At 44.6% G+C, this 19,297-nt stretch overlaps 1 protein-coding gene across 6 annotated transcripts; it reads left to right on the forward strand.

The window, feature by feature from the left end:
• Positions 1 to 262: 262 nt before the first annotated feature.
• Positions 263 to 19,144, forward strand: MS4A8 (membrane spanning 4-domains A8). 6 transcript variants are annotated; one of them, XM_006061693.4, is made up of 8 exons: positions 263 to 411; positions 3,027 to 3,104; positions 3,426 to 3,630; positions 5,891 to 6,013; positions 8,620 to 8,676; positions 10,624 to 10,761; positions 18,424 to 18,537; positions 18,715 to 19,144. In XM_006061693.4, the coding sequence occupies exons 3-8, from the start codon at positions 3,427 to 3,429 to the stop codon at positions 18,814 to 18,816; spliced, it is 738 nt and encodes a 245-aa protein (XP_006061755.1). In that variant the 5' UTR covers positions 263 to 411; positions 3,027 to 3,104; position 3,426; the 3' UTR covers positions 18,817 to 19,144. The 6 variants fall into 6 exon arrangements, with proteins under 6 accessions (XP_006061755.1, XP_006061753.1, XP_025142213.1 ...); XM_006061691.4 differs by having other exon boundaries at positions 264 to 411; positions 3,423 to 3,630; XM_025286428.2 differs by lacking the exon at positions 263 to 411 and adding an exon at positions 1,428 to 1,556 and having other exon boundaries at positions 3,423 to 3,630.
• Positions 19,145 to 19,297: the final 153 nt, after the last annotated feature.

A 19,297-nucleotide genomic window follows, 5' to 3' on the forward strand; every position in this document is an offset into this window, starting at 1 on the left:
AGAATCTACTACACCAGGCACCACCGAATTTTTTTTTTTTTTTTTTGGAAAAGAAAGCGGGCTACGCCCCAGCACAAATCCTACAATGCCCTCAGGTAGGGGGCCAGCCACTCCCATTGGAATAGGAGTAACCCGGCACGTCAGGGGTTAATATTGTTGCTAAATGCCCTTACCGGTTCCGCTTGATTTTCTCCTAGCCTGGGTGAGACCCCCCCCTGAGGGGGTTTTTTCCAAGGAGCATGCTCTGCATCTTGTGTAAGTGTCTGCTTTAAAAGCTCCTTTGTTCAAAAAACTTTTTATCTTCCTCAGGCTTAGGCTACGCTTTGGAAGGCTTTGGGGGCAAAGTGGGGAATTCCTGGGCCCTGGGAGGCGCAAACGGAGGCAGCGATCGCCTTAAATCAGAAAGTGGTGGTAAGTTTTTAAAGGTTTGCGCAGAGCGGGAGGGGGCTTGCCAGGGCGCCCGGCGGCAGCGTCCTGTAAGTCCTCTCCTGTCTCCTCTGTTTATTTTTTTCTTCCTTCTCTTTCAATCTTTCTCAAGTTTTCTTTCCCTCACTCTATCTTCTTTCCTTCCTCTTCTCTTTCACTTTCTATCATTTCCTTCCTGTTTCCCTCTTTCATTCTCCCTTCTTACTGTCTCTCTCTCCCTGCCTTTCTCACTTTTCTCTCCCCCTTCTTTCTCGCTACCCTTCTCTTTCTTTCGTTTCTTTCCCTTTAACCTCTTTCTCTTTCCCTAACTTTTTTTTCCCTCTTCCCTATCTTTCTCTCTGTATCTTTTTCTAACTTCCTTTCTTCTTTTCTCTATCTTGCTGCATTCCCTGATTTCTTTCTCCTCCATTCCTCGCTCCTTTTCACTCTTTAGCTCTTTTTCTATCTTTAGATCTTTCTCTATCCTCTGGAGGTAGAGCACAGTCTCCCTCCTTTTTTTTTTTTTGAGAATATTTTTATTTATTTTGTACCCTCTTTAACAGTTTCAAGATTACTTGTATAAAGAGTTGCCGTTCTTTAGTTTCAGTGTTACCCATGTCAGAAAATCTACTATCTTTTCTACTTTTCTCTTCGAAAAGATTTCACTACTTCACACCCTTCTTTACCCTACCTATCTTATAGGGGTCCTGGGCACTCTTGAGTGGGGTCCTAGCTGTCCGAAAACTGCACAATTGAGGGCTGACCTTACTGGGAGCCTGGTTCAGGCACCACTTACCGGGGTCCAGCCCCGGTAGGACCCAAGGATTCCCTCTGGAGGACGGCGTCAGCGATTAAAAGAATAGATAAAGAGACAAGGAAAGAATTTTGCAGTTAAGAAAATAGAGGAGAGAAAAGAGGCTGATATTCCTTGGTTTATGCAGAAAGCCAATAAAGCCCCAGCACGGGACTTGCTCTGTTCACGTAGGCCACAGGCGCCCTCTTGAATCACGGAATGTGCCCCACCTTAGGCACCTTCTCGAGTGGGTCTTAGAAGCCCAGGCAGGAAAGTGAACGCAGAGAGCCCCTGCGCTCCAGGGAGACCAGCCTGAAAAGGAAAAGGAAAGAGAACAACACGGGAAGACCGAGCTTTGGTGAGCAAGGCCCGAACTTTATTTTCCAAAGTAGTTTTTATACATTAAGTTGTGCATAGAGGATAATGGGGGAAGTGGGTAGAGTCATGCAAGGTCAGCAGTCCTTGATCCTTATCGAAGCCAGGCTTTCTTTCTGCAAACTTATCATATGCCAAAGTTTAGATGATTTACATCATCTTCTGGCCAGGAGGCCTGTTAACATTTTATGACCCTTTCTTCAGAAAACTTATTTTTCTCTAAAGGTGATTATTCTAAAATCAGGCGCCACCCTCCAAAAGCATTAGATAAAGTTGCCTTCCTAGAGGGCAAAAGTGTGGTGGGCTATAACAAGAAAAGAATTAACTCAAGGGTCCAAGGTTACAAACATTAAAGCTATTACTTACATTTCTATATACCAACTATATTAAACAATACACTCCCAGGGACACAGTAGGTAAGGGATATGGAAACTTGGCAGCAAGCATTAGCTCAACAAAGAAATCCTCTACTAGTTCTATTCTCTGAGAAGCTCTGCATTGTTAGAATATCTTAAGCTTCTCGTGCCTCTTGTGGTTGGGAGGCTGTGAATCTAAATAAACCTGTCAGGCAAGCTAGAAAGTCATCAGAGGGGTTTGAATTGAAACACTCCTATTACATCCAGGAGACTTATTAACTAGAGTTTTAAGTGGATTTTCTTACAGAGAAAGTTGGTCGGGGATAGCCCCCCGTTAATGTCAGAAGAGTTGGTGAAAGTCGTAAAATAGTAAAACAGATTCTGGTTTTGGGGTAGACGTTCAGGCAGGCCCAGAGGGGCACCCCTCGAGTTCTGGCTCGCCTTGCCCACCAGAACCCTCCCACATGACCTTGTCATGGGTAGGGACGCCCGTGCTGGCTCCCGGCAATCAATCCTCAAAGTCTAGTACGACAGTTTTTGTACACTTTGCCTGTGTAATTCACATGATGTTCATCATGGATGCACCAATATGCCTGCCCACTCTTGGGTATTTTCTGCTTTTCTGCAGACTCTGATGTAGAGCTTATGACTTAAGTTCATTGCAATTCTTATTTTACAGGCTGTGGTTCCCTTTTTCTCATGCAGTTTATTGATTTCAAATTCCACTTTTTGTTTGAAGTATTTCCTAATCTCTTCATATCCAGTGAATCAGTTTCTCCTTCATTCTCCTACGAGGGTCTCTTGTTTCTCTACTGGATTCTTTACGTTGCTCTGTCTTGCGTTACAGCTGGGATGTGACCACTGTACACCCAGTTCCTTCCTGTGTTTCCTAGCGCACCACACACAACTCTTCCTTCTCCAGTTAATACTGAATTGCAATTAAGTGGTTCTTTGACCAAATCAGGAAGTAAATATGGGTGTGGAAGCCGAGCTCTGCGTAACTGGTAACCAAGTCTGTATCTGGGAGGAAAGCAAAGTGGACTTTGGATCTTTTTAAACACATCCCCAAACCCAACCCAGTGTGTTCACTCTCTAAGGAAAAACAAGCTACCTACAGCAAAGAACTGGGAATAGACAGAAGGAAGTGAGAGAGACTTCGCCGCTGGCAGAGCAAAGTGAGTACCCTTGATCTAATAGTTTCTATGGATAACTGAGGGGCAGTGATAAGGTTTGCTGCCAAATGAGATTTGAATGAACCTGGGTGTGGGGTGCAGCATGTGGCAGGGTTTATTGACCAGCTTTGGGGGGTCTGCTCCAAAAAAAGTAGAAAAAGAAAAGAAAATTTTAAACCAGACCAGAATTCACCAGTAACCTGTGTGTGTGTATACTTTTTCAGATTCTTTTTCATTATAGGTTATTACAAGACTCTGAGTACAGTTCCCTGTGCTATACAGTAGGCCCTTGTTACTTATTTTATTGTGCTTGTTTCTCAGCAGCATGAATCCAACAACTTCAGCAGGCCCCATGGCCAACTCTGTGCTTGTGGTGACTCCCCCAAATGGGTATACAGTGTTCCCTGGGGGTGTGTCTCAGGTGCCCATATATCCAAACCAGTCCCAAGTCCATGTAATTCACGGGAACCCACCATCTGTGAGTCAGCAACCCATCGAGAGAACCCTAAAAGAAGGCAAAGCCTTAGGGGTAAGTGAAACTTCACTCTGCAGGAAGGGGGTCACATGCCTGGAGCTGGAGGAGGGGGGAGTTTTGGAAATACAGACACTCCAAATCTAGTAAGTGGGGTTGGAGCCGACCCGGCCTCACCAAACTCAGATCTATAAGAAAGCTCAGCTGTGCAGCATCACTAGGGCCTCTGTGCAGGGCTTTGTATTTTTTGACTCAGGCATTTTAAGAAAGAGGAAGAAAAGCAAGGGGGAAAAAAGGCAGTAAGTTGGCACCTGTGTTGATCCATGTAGTCTCTGGAAGAAAGTGGGTTCAGCAGACCATGAGGTGAAATCTAAAAGAGCTTGAATGGAATATCTGCCCAAGAAGAAAAAAATCACATTAGAGAACTAACAAAATAAGAGATCCCAACAACTTTCCCCCTAAGAGGTTGTCCTGGGTAGTTCAAGGAGAGGCCCATTTCACTGCAGCATCTGGATTCTGATCCAGACTGTCTGGAGCTCAAATCCTAGCCCCACCCCCCATTCACATTCATGGGAATGTCAATAAACACAATCTGTAGGCCAATTTGTATCTGCCACATTTACAAAATACCCAATCGTTCCATTTCTGAGACTTTGTCCTGCAGCTATACCTGCACATGCAAGAAATGTGACAGGTATGAGCTTACCCATGGCAGCACAGCCGGTGATCACAAAAGAATGGAAACAACCAAAATATCCATCAACAAAATCCTGGTTAAAGCCATGTATCATACCTCCAAAGAATGAAATGTAGTGAAGCTTTAAAAAGAACAAGTAAGCTCTCTGGGCAACAATGTGGATATAACCCCAAGATGTGACATTAATGGAAAAAAAAACAAAAACAAAACAGAGACAGACATTGCATATAATTTGTTATTGTGCAAATTTAAGAAAATAATATATTCATATCTGCTGCCATGTTTGTCATCTATATACCATTAGTATGTATAGTATTTGTGTGAGAACATACCTGCATGAGTTTCCAAGGGCTGCCATCACAAAGTGCCATAAACTGGGTGGCTTCAAACAACAGAATTTTATTCTCACAGTTCTGGAGGCCAAACACAATCAAATTGTCCACAGGGCCATGCTATCTCTGAAGGTTAGGTCCTTCAGAGGAGGAGCCACTAGGGAAGGGTCTGTTCCAGGCCTCTCTCCTAGTAATAGTTCCTTGGCTTGTGGCAGCATAACTTCAATCCTGACACCCATGGCGTTTTCTTGTGTTCATGAATGTGTCTCTCCACATGGCGTTCTCTTTCAAAGGACAGCAGTCAGGGACGTCCCTGGTGATCCAGTGGTTAGTGCTCAGCACTTCCACTGCAAGGGGTATGGGTTTGATAGCCGAGGAACTAAGATCCTGCGCGTCATGTGGCATGGCCAAAAAATTTAAAAAGGACAGCAGTCATATAAGATTAAGGGTTTCCTAGGTGGCGCCATGGTAAAGAATCTGCCTGCCAATGCAGAAAATGCAGGAGATGCAACTTTGATCCATGGATCAGGAAGATCCCCTGGAGAAGTAAATGTAAACCCATTCCAGTATTCTTGCCTGGAGAAGCCCATGGACAGAGGAACCTGGTGGGCTACAGGCTACGGGGTCATAAAGAGTCAGACACGACTAAGCTCGCAGGCACATACAGGATTAGGGGTTCAGCCTATTCCAGTACACCTTATATGACCTAGTTTTATCTGCAGTGACAGTATTTCCAAACAAAGCTATAATATGAGGTGCTGGGGATCAGAATGTCAGCACACAAATTTGATGAGGGAGAGGTAGTCACAGTTCAATCCATAACAATATCCTAAAGACATAAGTGATGAGCATGAAGATTTATCTACAAAGATGTTCATCACAGTGTTATTTATAATATGAAAAAAATAGAAACAGTCTTACCTGTACAAGCTCTCTGCTCCAATGACTCCAAGGAACATCCACATGACAGAATCTGGGCAGCCCTTAAAAAAATACAAGTTTGAAGGATATTTAATTCTACAGGGACATGTTCATGATGAAATGTTAAATCTATACAGACATTGTGAATTATCCATGTATATATCTGAAAAGAATAATGGAAGTTTATCCAACAAAATGTAAACCATTGTTTTCTCTGAGTGAGGGGGAATGGTGGGCAGTTTTTATTTCAATTTTATATTTTTCCATATCATGTTTTAGACCAGGGAAACAAAAGATTTATTAAAATAAAAAGGGGGCAGAATCCAGACTCAGAAACAAAGGCTTCCATTTGTGGCTCTCCTGACAGGCCATCCAGATCCTGATCGGCCTGATTCACCTCGGCCTCGGTTCCGTCATGGGGACTGTCCTCGTGGGGAACTATACTGCTGTTTCATTCTACGGAGGCTTTCCCTTCTGGGGAGGCATCTGGGTGAGTAATACGAGTCACCTCGCAACCAAGTTCTCAGAAAGTGCCAGCACACTCTGGGCCACCTTGTCAAGTTGTGCCCTGCAGGTTCCTGGCCAAAGGGGCAGGCTGGATGGAAACCCAGCTCAGGTCTTGTTCACCAAACGAACTACTTTGCTTGGGCTGCCCTGACGAGTACCACTGACTGGGTAACTTACACAACAGAAATGTGGTATCTCACAGTTCTAGAGGGCAGAGATCTGAGATCAAAGTGCCAGCAGGTTTGGTTTCTGCTGAGGCCTCTCACCTTGGCTAGTAAACATCTATCTCTTCCCCTGAGTCTTTGCATGGGGGGGTGTGTGTGTGTGTGTGTGCGCGTACCCTAATGAAAATGTGTGTGTGTGTGTGTGGATATGCTAATGAAAGGTTGCTGCTACAAGCCGAGCTGTGAACAATGCTGGGATTTTTGGCCTCCGAAGAACAGGAATTTGATATGGGGTGAGTGACAAGGCTTGATCGCTCAGAGCTTTTTGTGTAATAAAGTTTTATTAAAGTATAAAAGAGATAGAGAAAGCTTCTGACATAGACATCAGAAGGGGACAGAAAGAGTGCCCCCTTGTTAGTTTTTAGCAAGGAATTATATACCTATTAGCAAGCTACTAATTAGAGAAAGGGAACATCTCAAAACTGAGAGTTGCACTAGGCCCCTCACCCACAACATGTATATTGAGATAGCATTAGCACAAGGTGAGTCATCCCCAGCCATAAAACAATTGACATGAATCGTGAAGAAAGGCAGACTTCTAAGCAAATACGTAGTTCATTAGCATAGCTTAAGGAAGAGATTTCCATGAGAAAAACACATTGGTTAGCCCAAGGTTTGAGATAAAGTTAAGTTCAGACAGAACCAGATATCACCATGACAACACACGATTAGAAGAGAAAAGAAAAAAAATGTCTGCCACTTGTAATTTTATTTCCTCCTGCTCCTTGGGGACCTCTGGCCTCCCTACCAAGGCCATTAACACTCTCACTAACCTCCTCGTTTCATAAGAACATAAGTCATATTGGTTTAGGTCCAAGTCCAACCCTGATGATCCCCTTTAACCTTAGTCAGCTCTTTTTTAAGTCAAATTTTTTGGTTGTTGTTTGGTTGATTTTTCATTTATTTATTTGGCTGTGCTGCAACTTAGTGTCAGTATGCAGGCTCAGTAGTTGTGTGCATGGGCTTAGTTGCCCTGTGGCAGATGGGATCTTAGTTCCCTGACCACGTATTGAACCCACATCCTTTGCATTGCAAGGCAGATTCCTAACCACTGGGGACCATGAAAATCCCCCTTAATCATCTATTTAAAGGCCCTGTCTCCAAAGACAGTCACATTCAGAGGTACTGTACGTTAGGGCTTCAAAAGATATATTTTGAGGGGACATAATTCATCCATAACACCAAGGGTTACAAGATAATGCAAGACAGCATTCACCCAGAAAGGCCACTTTCCTAATCCACCCACCCCAGAGGGCAGGGAATATTTTTCTAGTTTATCAACCCAGAGGAGCTACCATTTTCTAATACCCACAAAAGCACCATGTATAAAAAAATATATTGGGAACAGCCCTCAAGTGTTATTCAATGTAGACCCACAGCCTGAACTCCAGGAGAAAAGGATTCCCACCCATGCTTAAGGGTCAATAAGCCATTAAAAAAATGGGGACTCAGCTTAGAGTCCACTGAAGGGTTTCTGAGTCCCCATTCTGGTAAAATACTTGGGGGGTGTTTTCTGTCAAAGTCCATAGCTTTCATCAGATTCTCAGAATGATTTGTGACTCCCTTGAAGGTTATTTTGGAGAAGGAAATGGCAACCCACTCCAGTGTTCTTGCCTGGAGAATCCCAGGGACAGGGGAGCCTGGTGGGCTGCCATCTTTGGGGTCGCACAGAGTCAGACACGACTGAAGCGACTTAGCAGCAGTAGCAGAAGGTTATTTAACTTATATGCAGAGTATATCAGTTTTGTAGACATGTGACACTTTTCTGAGTCGCTAAAAGTTACTCACCTAGGTGTGCAGACAGGCAAGGACTGAGGTTGGGTTAAAACATCTCAAAGCAGTACAGCTGGTAGCCTTTCCTTCTCCCCATCCCAAGCCCCCGTGCCCAAATGAATCCTGAGATATGGGTAGGAAACCAACAAGATATTGCATGTGGAAAGGTAAAAGAAAAAGAAATAAACAACATTGACTCTGTATAGGATCTACTATGTGCAAGATACACTAAATGCCAGATGAGGGGCATAAATTTTCTAGTGACAATGATACTTAGGAAGACATGTCCTTTTCCCCCTTTTCAAATGAAGAAATAAATATTTGAGAAATGAGTAACTTACCCAAGATCACATGAGTTTCAAGCCAGAATTTACAACTAATCTGCTGGATCCCACTTCACTGCCCTGTGATGTGGTGCAAAACAGGCACTCATTCATCCATTCATTCATTCTTTCCCCTCATGTTGAGCTAGGGTCTCAGCAGAGGAACATAGTGTGTATGAGAGAATATGTGTGTAAACAGAATAATGGAATCCTGAAGACAGGGACCCTAACCCCTGACCTCTTTCTAAACCACCTCTCTTCTGTGCCAGTTCATCATTTCAGGATCCCTCTCAGTGTTGGCAGAAAAGCACTCACGATCTTGTCTGGTAAGTCACATCCTGGGATTGACTCTCCCAGCTGGGGACCTATAGGAAAGACACACCAGGGGGAAAAGATTACTCCTTCCCTCATCCACGCACCTACTCATAACCAGACATGGGGCTCTGACACATTGTTGTTCAGTCACTCAGTTGTGTCCAACTCTTTGTGATCCCCATGGACTGCAGCATGCCAGGCTTCCCTATCCTTCACTATCTCCCGGAGTTTGCTCAGACTCATGTCCCTTGAGTTGATGATGCCATCCAACCATCTCATCCTCTGCTGCCCCTTCTCCTGCCCTCAGTCTTTCTCAGCATCAGGGTTTTTTTTCCAATTAGTTGGCTTTTTGGCCAAAGTATTGGAGTTTCAGCTTCAGTATCAGTCCTTCCAATGACTATTCAGAGTTGATTTTCTTTAGGATTGATGGGTTTGATCTCCTTGCAGTCCAAGGGACTCTCAAGAGTCTTCTCCAGCACCACAGTTCAAAAGCATCAATTCTTCTGACACTTGCTCACACATAATCACAGGGCCACATGAACCTGGCCAGAATTCCAAAAAGGAAAATGTCTAGAGGACTTAGGGGAGGGGAGGGCAACACAGCCACCTTAGTTAGGGCATCAGAGAGTGGAGAGAAAGAATAGCTTCCCAAGGACGTTCTTACAGGAGGAGGCACAGAGCTCTCAGGAGCTCAGGGCTCCCCCACAGCTGAGCAGCATACAGAGCGGGCCCCCGTTTCTTCAGGACAGCCAAGGAGGATCAGGCACCTGCCTCTCTAAGGAATCCAGCCAAAGGAGCTCTGTAAATCAGCATGGACAAGGCTTCATGGTCCCCTAGCAGTATGCCCAGAAAGTACCGTGGTTCCTCGTACAAGCAGGTTATCTAGCCTAAGAGGCTTCACGATAGCCAGGTCCCTACATGAGAGGAAATCTATTTGAAAATCTCCAAAGGAAAGCTCAAAATTATGGGCATGTCTATTTGCACCTGGGCTTCCCTAAGTGGCTCAACAGTAAAGAATTTGCCTATCAAAGCAGAAGACATGGGTTCGATTCCTGGGTCAGAAAGATTCCCTGGAGAAGGAAAGGGCAACTCACTCCAGTATTCTTGCCTGGGAATTCCCATGGACAGAGGACCCTGGGGGGCTACAGTCCATGGAGTCACAAAGAGTCAGACATGACTGAAGCGACTAGACAACAACAACTTTCTGCATGTGGCCCAGAATCATGGGCCACCAGAGCCTGTCACATTCCAAGACACCAGAGGTTGATCTTCCTGCCCATCTCCTATGGGATAAAAGGATGAGTGTTTCCCAAAGATTATTCTTGGGGACACTTGTCCAATGACATACTCTGTGAAGATGGGTAGGTAAACTTGGAGAGACTTCCATGTATTCGCACCACCAGCCCCTCGCCCCCGCCCCGGAAGATCCATAATCCTTGTTAAAGGCTCTGCAGCAAAGACCTGTTTAATTTTGTTTAACTTAACTTTGTTTCAAAGTTAATTTAGCCCCAGAACTTTCTGTTAAAAACATTAAATTAAAAAACTTTTAAAATATTTATTTACTTTCGGTTTCCCTGGGTCTTTGTTACCTGACAAGGGCTTTTCCCCTAGTTGCAGCGGGAGGGCTTCTCACTGCAGTGGGTTCTCTTGTTGCAGAGCACCAGGCTCGAGGCTCACAGGCTTCAGTAGTTGTGGTGCATGGGCTTAGTTGCTCTGTGACATGTGGGATCTTCCCAGACCAGGGATGGAACCCATATCTCTTGCATTGGCAGGTGGACTCTTTTACCACTGAGCCACCAGGGAAACCCCAGCCACACTCCTTTCTGCACAAAACACTGCCTTGTTTGCGGCAGAACTAAGATTCTGGGAAATCCTGTTAGGAAATATTTGTTGAGTTGCTGCTCCTCTCAGTTACAATGGTTTTCCTCTCCCACTCTGACCTTTTGTATCTTTTTCAGCTGAATAGCAGCGTGGGCTTTAACATCGTCAGTGCAGTCTTCTCCTTGGTTGGAATCACACTCTTCATCGTAGAGTTAATTATCAACACTCCCTACATCTACCCTGTGTATGATCCTTACTTTCCCACCTGGGGCAAGGTGAGTATCCCTCCTGACCATTGCCCCCCTCGGTTCCACCTTAGTTCGGTTTAGAAATTGTTGGAAAGGGCCTGACATGTATGTTTTTGAAATATGGTTTTCCCAGGATATATGCCCAATGGTGGGATTGCTGGGTCATATGGTTGTTCTATTTTTAGTTTTTTAAGGACCTTCCGTACCTATTTATATTCCTACCAACAGTGCAAAAGGATTCCCTTTTCTCCATACCCTCTCTAGCATTTATTTGTAGATTTTTTGATGATGGTCATTCTGAATGGTGGGAGGTGATACCTGATGGTAGTTTCGATTTGCATTTCTCTAATAATTAATGATGTTGAACATCTTTTCAAGTGCCTCTTGACCATCTGTGAGTCTTCTTTGGAGAAATATCTATTTAGGTCTTCTACCATTTTTTGATTGGGTTGTTCATTTTTTTTTTTCATTAAGCTGCATGAGCTGTTTGTATATTTTTGAGATTAATCCTTTGACCATTACTTCACTTGCAAATATTTTCTCCCATTCTGAAGGTTGTCTTTTTGGCTTATTTACAGTTTCCTTTGCGATGCAAACTTTTAAAGTTTAATTAGGTCCCATTTGCTTATTTTTGTTTTTATTTTCATTCCTCTAGGAGGTGTGTCAAAAAAGATCTTGCTGTAATTTACGTCAAAGAGTGTTTTTCCTATGCTTTCCTCTAAAAGCTTTATAGTGTCCAGCCTACGTTTAGGCCTTTAATCCATTTTGAGTTGATTTTTGTGTATGGTGTTAGGTAGTGTTCTAATTTCATTCTTTTATATACTGCTATCCGGTTTTCCAAGCACCACTTATTGAAGAGACTCTCTTGTCTCCATTGTATGTTCTTGCTTCTTTTGTAATAGAATAGGTGACCATAGGTATGTAGGTTTATCTCTGGGCTTTCTGTCCTATACCATTGATCTATATTTCTGTTTTTTGTGCCAGTGCCATACTGTCTTGATTACTGTAGCTTTGCAGTATAGTCTGAAGTCAAGAAGCCTGATTCCTCCAGCTCTGTTTAAAAAGACACATGTATCCCAATGTTCATTGTAGCACTGTTTACAATAACCAGGACATGAAAACAACCTAAGCGTCCACTGACAGATGGATGAATAAAGAAGACACGGTGCGTTTACACAGAATATTACTCAGCGGTGAAAAAGAATGAAATTGAGTCATTTGTAGAGATATGGATGGACCTAGAGTCTGTCTTACAGAGTAAAGTAAATCAGAAAGAGAAAAATGCATATCATATATTAACACATATATGTGGAATCTAGAAAAATGGTACATATCAATCTAGTTCCCAGGGCAGGCATACAGAAGCAGATGTAGAGAATGGATGTGTGGGCACTGGGCAGGAAAGGGAGGGTGAAATGAATTAGGAGACCAGTTTGCTATAAATACACTGGACTTCCCGATAGCAATACACTACCGTGTATAAAATAGTTAGCTAGTGGAAACCTGTGGTATAGCAGAGAGCTCAGTTCAGTGCTCTGTGATGAGCTAGAAGGCTGAGGTGTCGGGGGAGGGATGCCCAAGAAGGAGGGGATATGTGTATGTTTACAGCTGATTCACTTTGTTGTACAGCAGAAACTAACATAGCATTGTAAAGCAATTATATTCCAATAACAAAAAGAAGAAAGGGCCCAGCAATCAACCCTCTCCTCCAAGTGCAGTAAGAATTGAAACAGAGTTTAAAGTCTCTGATCATTCTTAGTTTCTACTTTTGTAAAACAGTATCTACCATATGACACTGTTAGGAAATTTTTTAATTTATAATTTAATTTATGTAATTATACATTTAATGCATATGTACCTGCCAACCTGCCTCTACTCACTTTTTTGCCTTCCTCCCCATCACTAGGGACAAGGAGTCAGTAAAGATTTTCTGTAAAGGGTGAGAGAGTAAATATCTAAGTCTTTGTAGGCCATCTGGTCTTTATTGCAACTACTCCACCCTATCTTGTAGTGGGAGCGCAGCCATAGAAAATACAGAAACAAATGAGCTTGATTATGTGCTGATAAAACTTTATTGACAAAAATAGGCAACAGGCAGGATGCAGCCATAATTTGCCAACCTGTGCGCTACACCAGTGCCATCCAATAGAAATAGGACATGAGCCATGAATATGATTTTGAATTTTCTAGTCATCATCCTGAAAGGGGGGAATAAATGAAATTAATTTTAATGATATGTTTTATTTAATCCAATAGATTAAAATGTCATTTCAACATGTAATTCATGTAAAAAATTATCTTTATATTTCATATTTGAGATATGAAGTGTTTGAAATCCATGGTGTATTTTGCACTTGCAGCCTAGCCACATCTGAAGTGTTCAACAGCCACACAGGGCTCATGGTTGCTGTATACAAGAAACCAGCTATAGATGAGTCTCGTGTAAATTCAACCTCTCCATCTGTACAGCAGAGTTCATCTCCTCCCCCTCCTCATGGCCTGTCTTCTATATCAGCCATTCTCCCCTTTGACTGGAGCTTTCCCATCAGCATATGAAGATGCTTTTGTTCCCTCCATTGTAAAAAACCAACCAACCTTCTCTCGGGCCAGATACCACTCTATCTCTCCGGTCCTCTTTGCAGAAAAATCCTAAAAAGATTTGTTTGCCCTCACTGTCTCCAACTCTCTCTCCACTTACATTTGCTCTGGAGCCGATTCTAATCAGACTTTCTGCTTCACTTCTCCAAAAACTTCCTATGCTCTAAGTCCCCAGTCAGGACTCCTCTGTGATGGATGTCTCACGGTGTCCAGGCTGCACCCTGCAGCTGGTCCTCCTCTACTCTCTCCTCCCTCTCCTTTGCTGGTTCTGCTTTTTCCCAGTCTCCTAGGCTGTCCTTGGTCCTCTTTTTTCCTCCTGCTTGCACTACCTTGGCAATCTCATCTGATGTTAACCACAAATACCTTCTACAGAGTAAAGAGCACCAACCCAAATCTCTCTCCCATACTCCAGTCTCTTGTGATCAACTGTCCACACAACATTTTGAAATGAATGTATCCAACTCTCTTCTCCAGATTTTACTTCCCAGGCCTTCCCTTGGATTTCCTTATCCCAGTTGATGACAACTGCATCTTTCCAGTCACTCAGGATAAACCTTGGAGTAATCATTGACCCTCTCTTTCTCTCACGCCTCCCTGCCAGTTCCTCAGGGAATCCTGTTGGCTCTACCTTTAAAATGCATCCAGCATCCAACCATTTTCACCAGTTCCTCCAGTTCCTCTCTGGCCAGAGTCACCATCACCTCTCAGCTTCCTAATGATAACACCTAGGGCTCTTGGCCTTCCCCAGTCAATTGAAATTGACTAGAGGTCAGACAAGAAATTCAAGCAAGGCTTTATAGGGGCCCCTGTTGCAGCAGGGGGTGAGCGAGGACAAACAACAGGTTACCCTGCTTGCTCACTACCTGGGAGGGCGGGATGGTGGGGGGGGGTGGGGGTGGGCGGGCAGGGTGAGCTTGCTCCTTGCATAAGATGAGCATAGGACTTCCCAAGTGGCTCAGAGGTAAAGAACCCACCTGCCAGTGCAGGAGATATGGGTTCCATCCCTGGTTTGGAAAAATGCCCTGGAGAAGGAAATGCAACCCACTCCAGTACTTTTGGCTGGAAAATCTCATGAACAGAGAAGCTTAGTGGGCTACAGTCCATGGGATCGCAAAAGAGTCAGACATGACTTAGCGACTAAACAACAACAGGAGTGTGTCCAGGGGTTGGGCCAGAGGGGTGGCTTTGGTGTTTTGCCCACCCCCCAGGTGATGTGTGTGCCTTGAACATGCGCAGTATGCTGCTTTTGCTCCTAACACCCTGGTTTTGCTCCAGGCTCTCCAGAAGTGGCAGTTGGGATTTTTGGTTTGTATCTTTTGTCCATAATTTTGCCCCAACTGAATATGCACACAGTTATTTTTAGTCCCATGTAGTTTCTTTGTTGGAGAAGGCAATGGCAACCCACTCCAGTACTCTTGCCAGGAAAATCCCATGGACAGAGGAGCCTGGTAGGCTGCAGTCCATGGGGTCGCTAAGAGTCAGGCACAACTGAGTGACTTCACTTTCACTTTTCACTTTCATGCATTGGAGAAGAAAATGGTAACCCACTCCAGTATTCTTGCCTGGAGAATCCCAGGGACAGAGGAGCCTAGTGGGCTGCTTTCTATGGGGTCGCACAGAGTTGGACACGACTGAAGCGACTTAGCAGCAGCAGCAGTTTCTTTGTATTTTGTTGTTCAAGAAGAGGTGCGTCCAGGTACAAGCATTGCAGCATTGCTTCAGAGGGTCCCAGATCTCAGCCTGTTTCACTAACTGCTCTCCCTGCTCCTCCCTTGTCTCCTTACAGCTGTAAGGACAGCAACTAGAGTGAGAGTGAGCCTTTCTGAGATGTATACTTCTCTGCTCAAAACCTGCCACTGCTCCCATTTTACTCACACACACCAAAAAAAAGGCCAACGTCCTTATAGGAGCCTAAAGATGCTGGCCTCTGTGGCCCCTGACCCCACCCTCTGGCTCTCCCCACTTGAACCACACTGACCTCCTTGATGTTTCCACAAACACACCAGGCATGTTTCCATCTTCAAGCTTGGAGAGTTCCCTCGGCTATTCCCCCAGCCCCCTTGGTCCTTCAGGCTGTTTCTTAGTAACCACTTTCTCAAAGAGACCCACCTGAATGACAGAACCACTGCACTTAAAAGCATCACCTACACTATCCCAGGATCCTTCTCCCCCACATCCCCAATTTACTTCCCAGTAGCCTTAACCATCATCTGACGAACTCTGCAATTTACTTGTCTGTTATATTTCATGCTTTGGAGAAGGCAATGGCACCCCACTCCAGTACTCTTGCCTGGAAAATCCCATGGACGGAGGAGCCTGGTAGGCTGCAGTCCATGGGGTCGCTAAGAGTCGGACAGGACTGAGCGACTTTACTTTCACTTTTCACTTTCATGCATTGGAGAAGGAAATGGCAACCCACTCCAGTGTTCTTGCCTGGAGAATCCCAGAGATGGGGTAGCCTGGTGGGCTGCCGTCTATGGGGTCGCACAGAGTCAGACACGACTGAAGCGACTTAGCAGCAGTAGCAGCAGCATATTTCATGCTTACTGTCTCCTCCCACTAGAATATAAGCTTCATAAGGGCAGGGACATTTTTCTGTTTCATTCACTGTTCTGTCGCAAATACCCAGGCCCATGTCTGGAACATGATTGACAGTTCATAACCATTTGTCAAATGAAGTAAATGTGCCTGGCATGGCCTATACTCGGTAAATAGAAACCATTGTTATTTGTTTTGATCAGAAGTCCTTCCCAAGACTTTTGTCTCCAAGATTTGTGAGAAAAGCCTCTCCCCAGATAACCTATCGACCATGCCCATGTCTTTTATCAAAAGTATCTTGAGTTTCTCCCCTTCTGGAAACACTTTATGGCTCCCAGTTGCTTTAGGATTAAAGTCTAAATTCCTCGGCCAGGTATTTATTGCTTCCCAGAGACCTGTTTCCAACTCTGTGTGCCCTGCTGCTCACTTCCCTTCCAATCCCTTGCTCCCCCGGACCTCTTGCTCCTCCCCCCCCCCCACCCCCCACCCATCACCCTGAGAGGCAGGCACTGAAGAATGCTTGTGTCTTTTCTTCTGGGAAATAGGAGGCATGGAGTGCTCATTGTAAGAAATGAGGCAGGTGCAGGTTGAAGAGCTGAGGGAGTGGGGATGGGTGGGAGGGGAAGAGGCTCAGGAAAGACTAAACCACGCAGCACTGCCAATGCCCTGGAGTGGAGGCTGCAGGAACTTCAAGTCAGAAAACTTGGCTTCTAATCTTGGTTCTGCCCATGTCTGATCTCAGAAGGAGAACTCCTCCCACCCCAGTTGCCCATCCTACCCTCAGACCTCAGGCCTGGCATCTGAACAAGAAGAGCTGGACTTCATCTTATCTTTGGAAATGATGACCCAAGGGATGGGGTGCTCCAGGAGCTCGACAAGCATTAATTAATGCCCATCAAATGATACATGTCTAAACTCTCTGTGTGTGTGCTCAGTAGCTCAGTCATGTCCGACTCTTTGTGACTCCATGAACTATAGCCCACCAGGCTCCTGTCTCCATGGGATTTCCCAGGCAAGAATATTGGAGTGGATTGCCATTTCCTTCTCCTGGAGAATCTTCCCAACCCAGGGATCAAACTCATGTCTCTTGCGTCTCCTTCATTGGCAGGCACTGGCAGATTCTTTACCACTGAACCACCACCTGGGAAATCCATCTAAGCTGCTTGAAGGACCCCTTTTCCATGAAGGGTTTTCTTTGTAAAAGAATTGTTTTTAAAACAACTTTAGAAAGGACCAGAAACATTTGAAAACACTTCCTTCCTGAAACTGTGATTCTTTGACTAAGATCTCATCATCCCATCTTTCCAGTTGCTTGGACCACCCTTTTCTGCCCCCACCCTCTCTAACTCACATAGGGTGAATTCCATCTCTCACTCTCCTCAGTACCCTCGAGGCACCTTTTCCCCCACTCTTTCATAGCTCTTACTCTGTCTGATGTGGATTGTAATTATCCACATCCGTATCTGTCTCCCTTATTCAACTGTGCCTCTTGGGATGCTTCTCTGAGCCCTTTGTATCAAACAGATGTTTAGTAAATACTTGCTCAATTGAGAGGGAGGCAAAGGAAAGAAGGAAAGACGGGGCCTCTCCAAAAGGGAGAATTCTCTGAGCAGCTGACTCTCACCTGTGTCATTTTAAAATTATAATCAATAACATATATTTGATACCTACTACCATGTACTGTGCACTTACTTTCATATTTAGTATTTCGTGTGATTGGAATCCATATGGCAGTTGGGGTCATTCAGCCCTGTTCTTTGAGATGAAAATAGATTCTACTCAAACTCTCTCCCCAGGCACAGTGGGAGACCCCATTCTCCTGGGTAATCTTGGAGAATAGCAAGGAGGGGGCTTGGATTTCCTAGGTCCTTAGGTGAAATCTATTTTTGCTGAACTAGTTCAAATTTGGGGGCCTTTCACTCACTCTTTTTTCCCAAGCCTAAGACAGCCCCAATTACTTCCCTCTACAAAGTGGCACTATCACAGCCAAGAGAATGACCTCAGTAGCTGACTTTCTCTAAAAGTTCAGAGAAATGGTAGAGGTTTACATCAGAACCTAGGAAACTACTGATTCCTGAAGATTAGATATTCCTGTTTTGTGAAGTGTCATCTTTTCATGAGATGCCTTTTTCTGCAGCTGCCACCTTCCCACCACCTTGCTCAGTCCCATCTTTCTCCTCTACCCATATTGCTTCTCTCTGTGGCTTGTCCATACTCCCAAATTTCTATTCACTTCCTACACAGAACAGTTCCACTGTTTCACTGTCTGACTCCAGACCATACCCTCAGGTCCCTGACAGCTGAAGCAAGGTGTCAAGGGGTTTCCCTAGACAGTGACTGTCCTCTCTTTTAGGGCAGCATTGCTAGTAAGTGTTAAGATAAAATTTGTTTCACAAACACACTTGGCCTTCACAAAAACCCAGTGAGGTATTTTCCCCACGAAGCTGAGATGAGGTTAGGGGACTTTATCAAAGCCATAGAGATGGCCACTGCAGAGTCAGAGCTCAGACTCCCAGATGTGCACTCAGGTCCCCTGGTCCATTCTGGTTCCAGGTCCCTGGAATGGCCATTTCTGGTTTGCTGCTCATCTTCTGCCTCCTGGAGGTGTTCATTGCAAGTCTATCTGCCCACTTTGGCTGCCAGCTGAACTGCTACCAAACCAACAATGTAAGTCCCAGAGGCTCCTCGGAGGATGGGAAGAGATCCCAAAGAGGGTGGAGACTAGAGGGTTCATCCTACTCCCCTTCCTGCCCAGGAACAGGAGGGCTCCCTTGGTACCTAAAGGCATGCCCAGTCCTTCTTGCTTCATCACTGGTACACTTCCTGTTTGCCTGTGTTTTCCAGGTGGGCGTGGTCATCCCAAATGTCTATGTGACAAACCCAGCAATCATCCCAGAACCAGAGAACTCGCCACCAAATTATTCTGAGGTCCCGGGTGACAAATAAGCAAACCCAAATGTTCTAGAAGCATTTTTCACTGGAACCAAAAAGAATACCTCCCCTGTTTGGGCTTCTGAAACCAGATTCTTCCTTCCCTGACAATCTAAAGGAAATATCTCTCCAATGGTGTGCATTCCTGGACTTCATTCCATTCAGCCTGGTAGTTGTTCTGTTCTTTCAAAGAGTAGACAGGAATTTAAAATGCATTTTAACAAGAAAAGGTCCTCCCTAGGGCATGCATGCATGGGTGCCTTTGTGCCACACCTGTCTAGACAACCCTACCTTCATTCTTTCAATTATTCATTCATTTAATAAAAATGCACTGAGGATTTGATATGTTTAAGGCTCTAGTCAAAGCAAAAGGAGGGTGAACACTGCGGAACACAACTGCCCTTGACCTCAAGGAAATTCTGGCCTCAGGAGAGAGGACAATATACAAGCAATTTTCTCTGACTTGGAGAAGAAATGTGGGGATAAGAAGCAAGAG

The sequence above is a fragment of the Bubalus bubalis genome, chromosome 5 (assembly GCF_019923935.1).
Source record: "Bubalus bubalis isolate 160015118507 breed Murrah chromosome 5, NDDB_SH_1, whole genome shotgun sequence".
NCBI lineage: Eukaryota > Metazoa > Chordata > Mammalia > Artiodactyla > Bovidae > Bubalus > Bubalus bubalis.

Excerpts from the sequence above, each read along its gene's own strand:
- MS4A8 (XM_006061693.4), top strand. The coding sequence starts at position 3,427 with ATGAATCCAACAACTTCAGCAGGCCCCATGGCCAACTCTGTGCTTGTG. Across the intron at positions 6,014-8,619 it reads CCTTCTGGGGAGGCATCTGG|TTCATCATTTCAGGATCCCT; the intron begins GTGAGTAATACG and ends CTTCTGTGCCAG. Across the intron at positions 8,677-10,623 it reads AGCACTCACGATCTTGTCTG|CTGAATAGCAGCGTGGGCTT; the intron begins GTAAGTCACATC and ends TATCTTTTTCAG.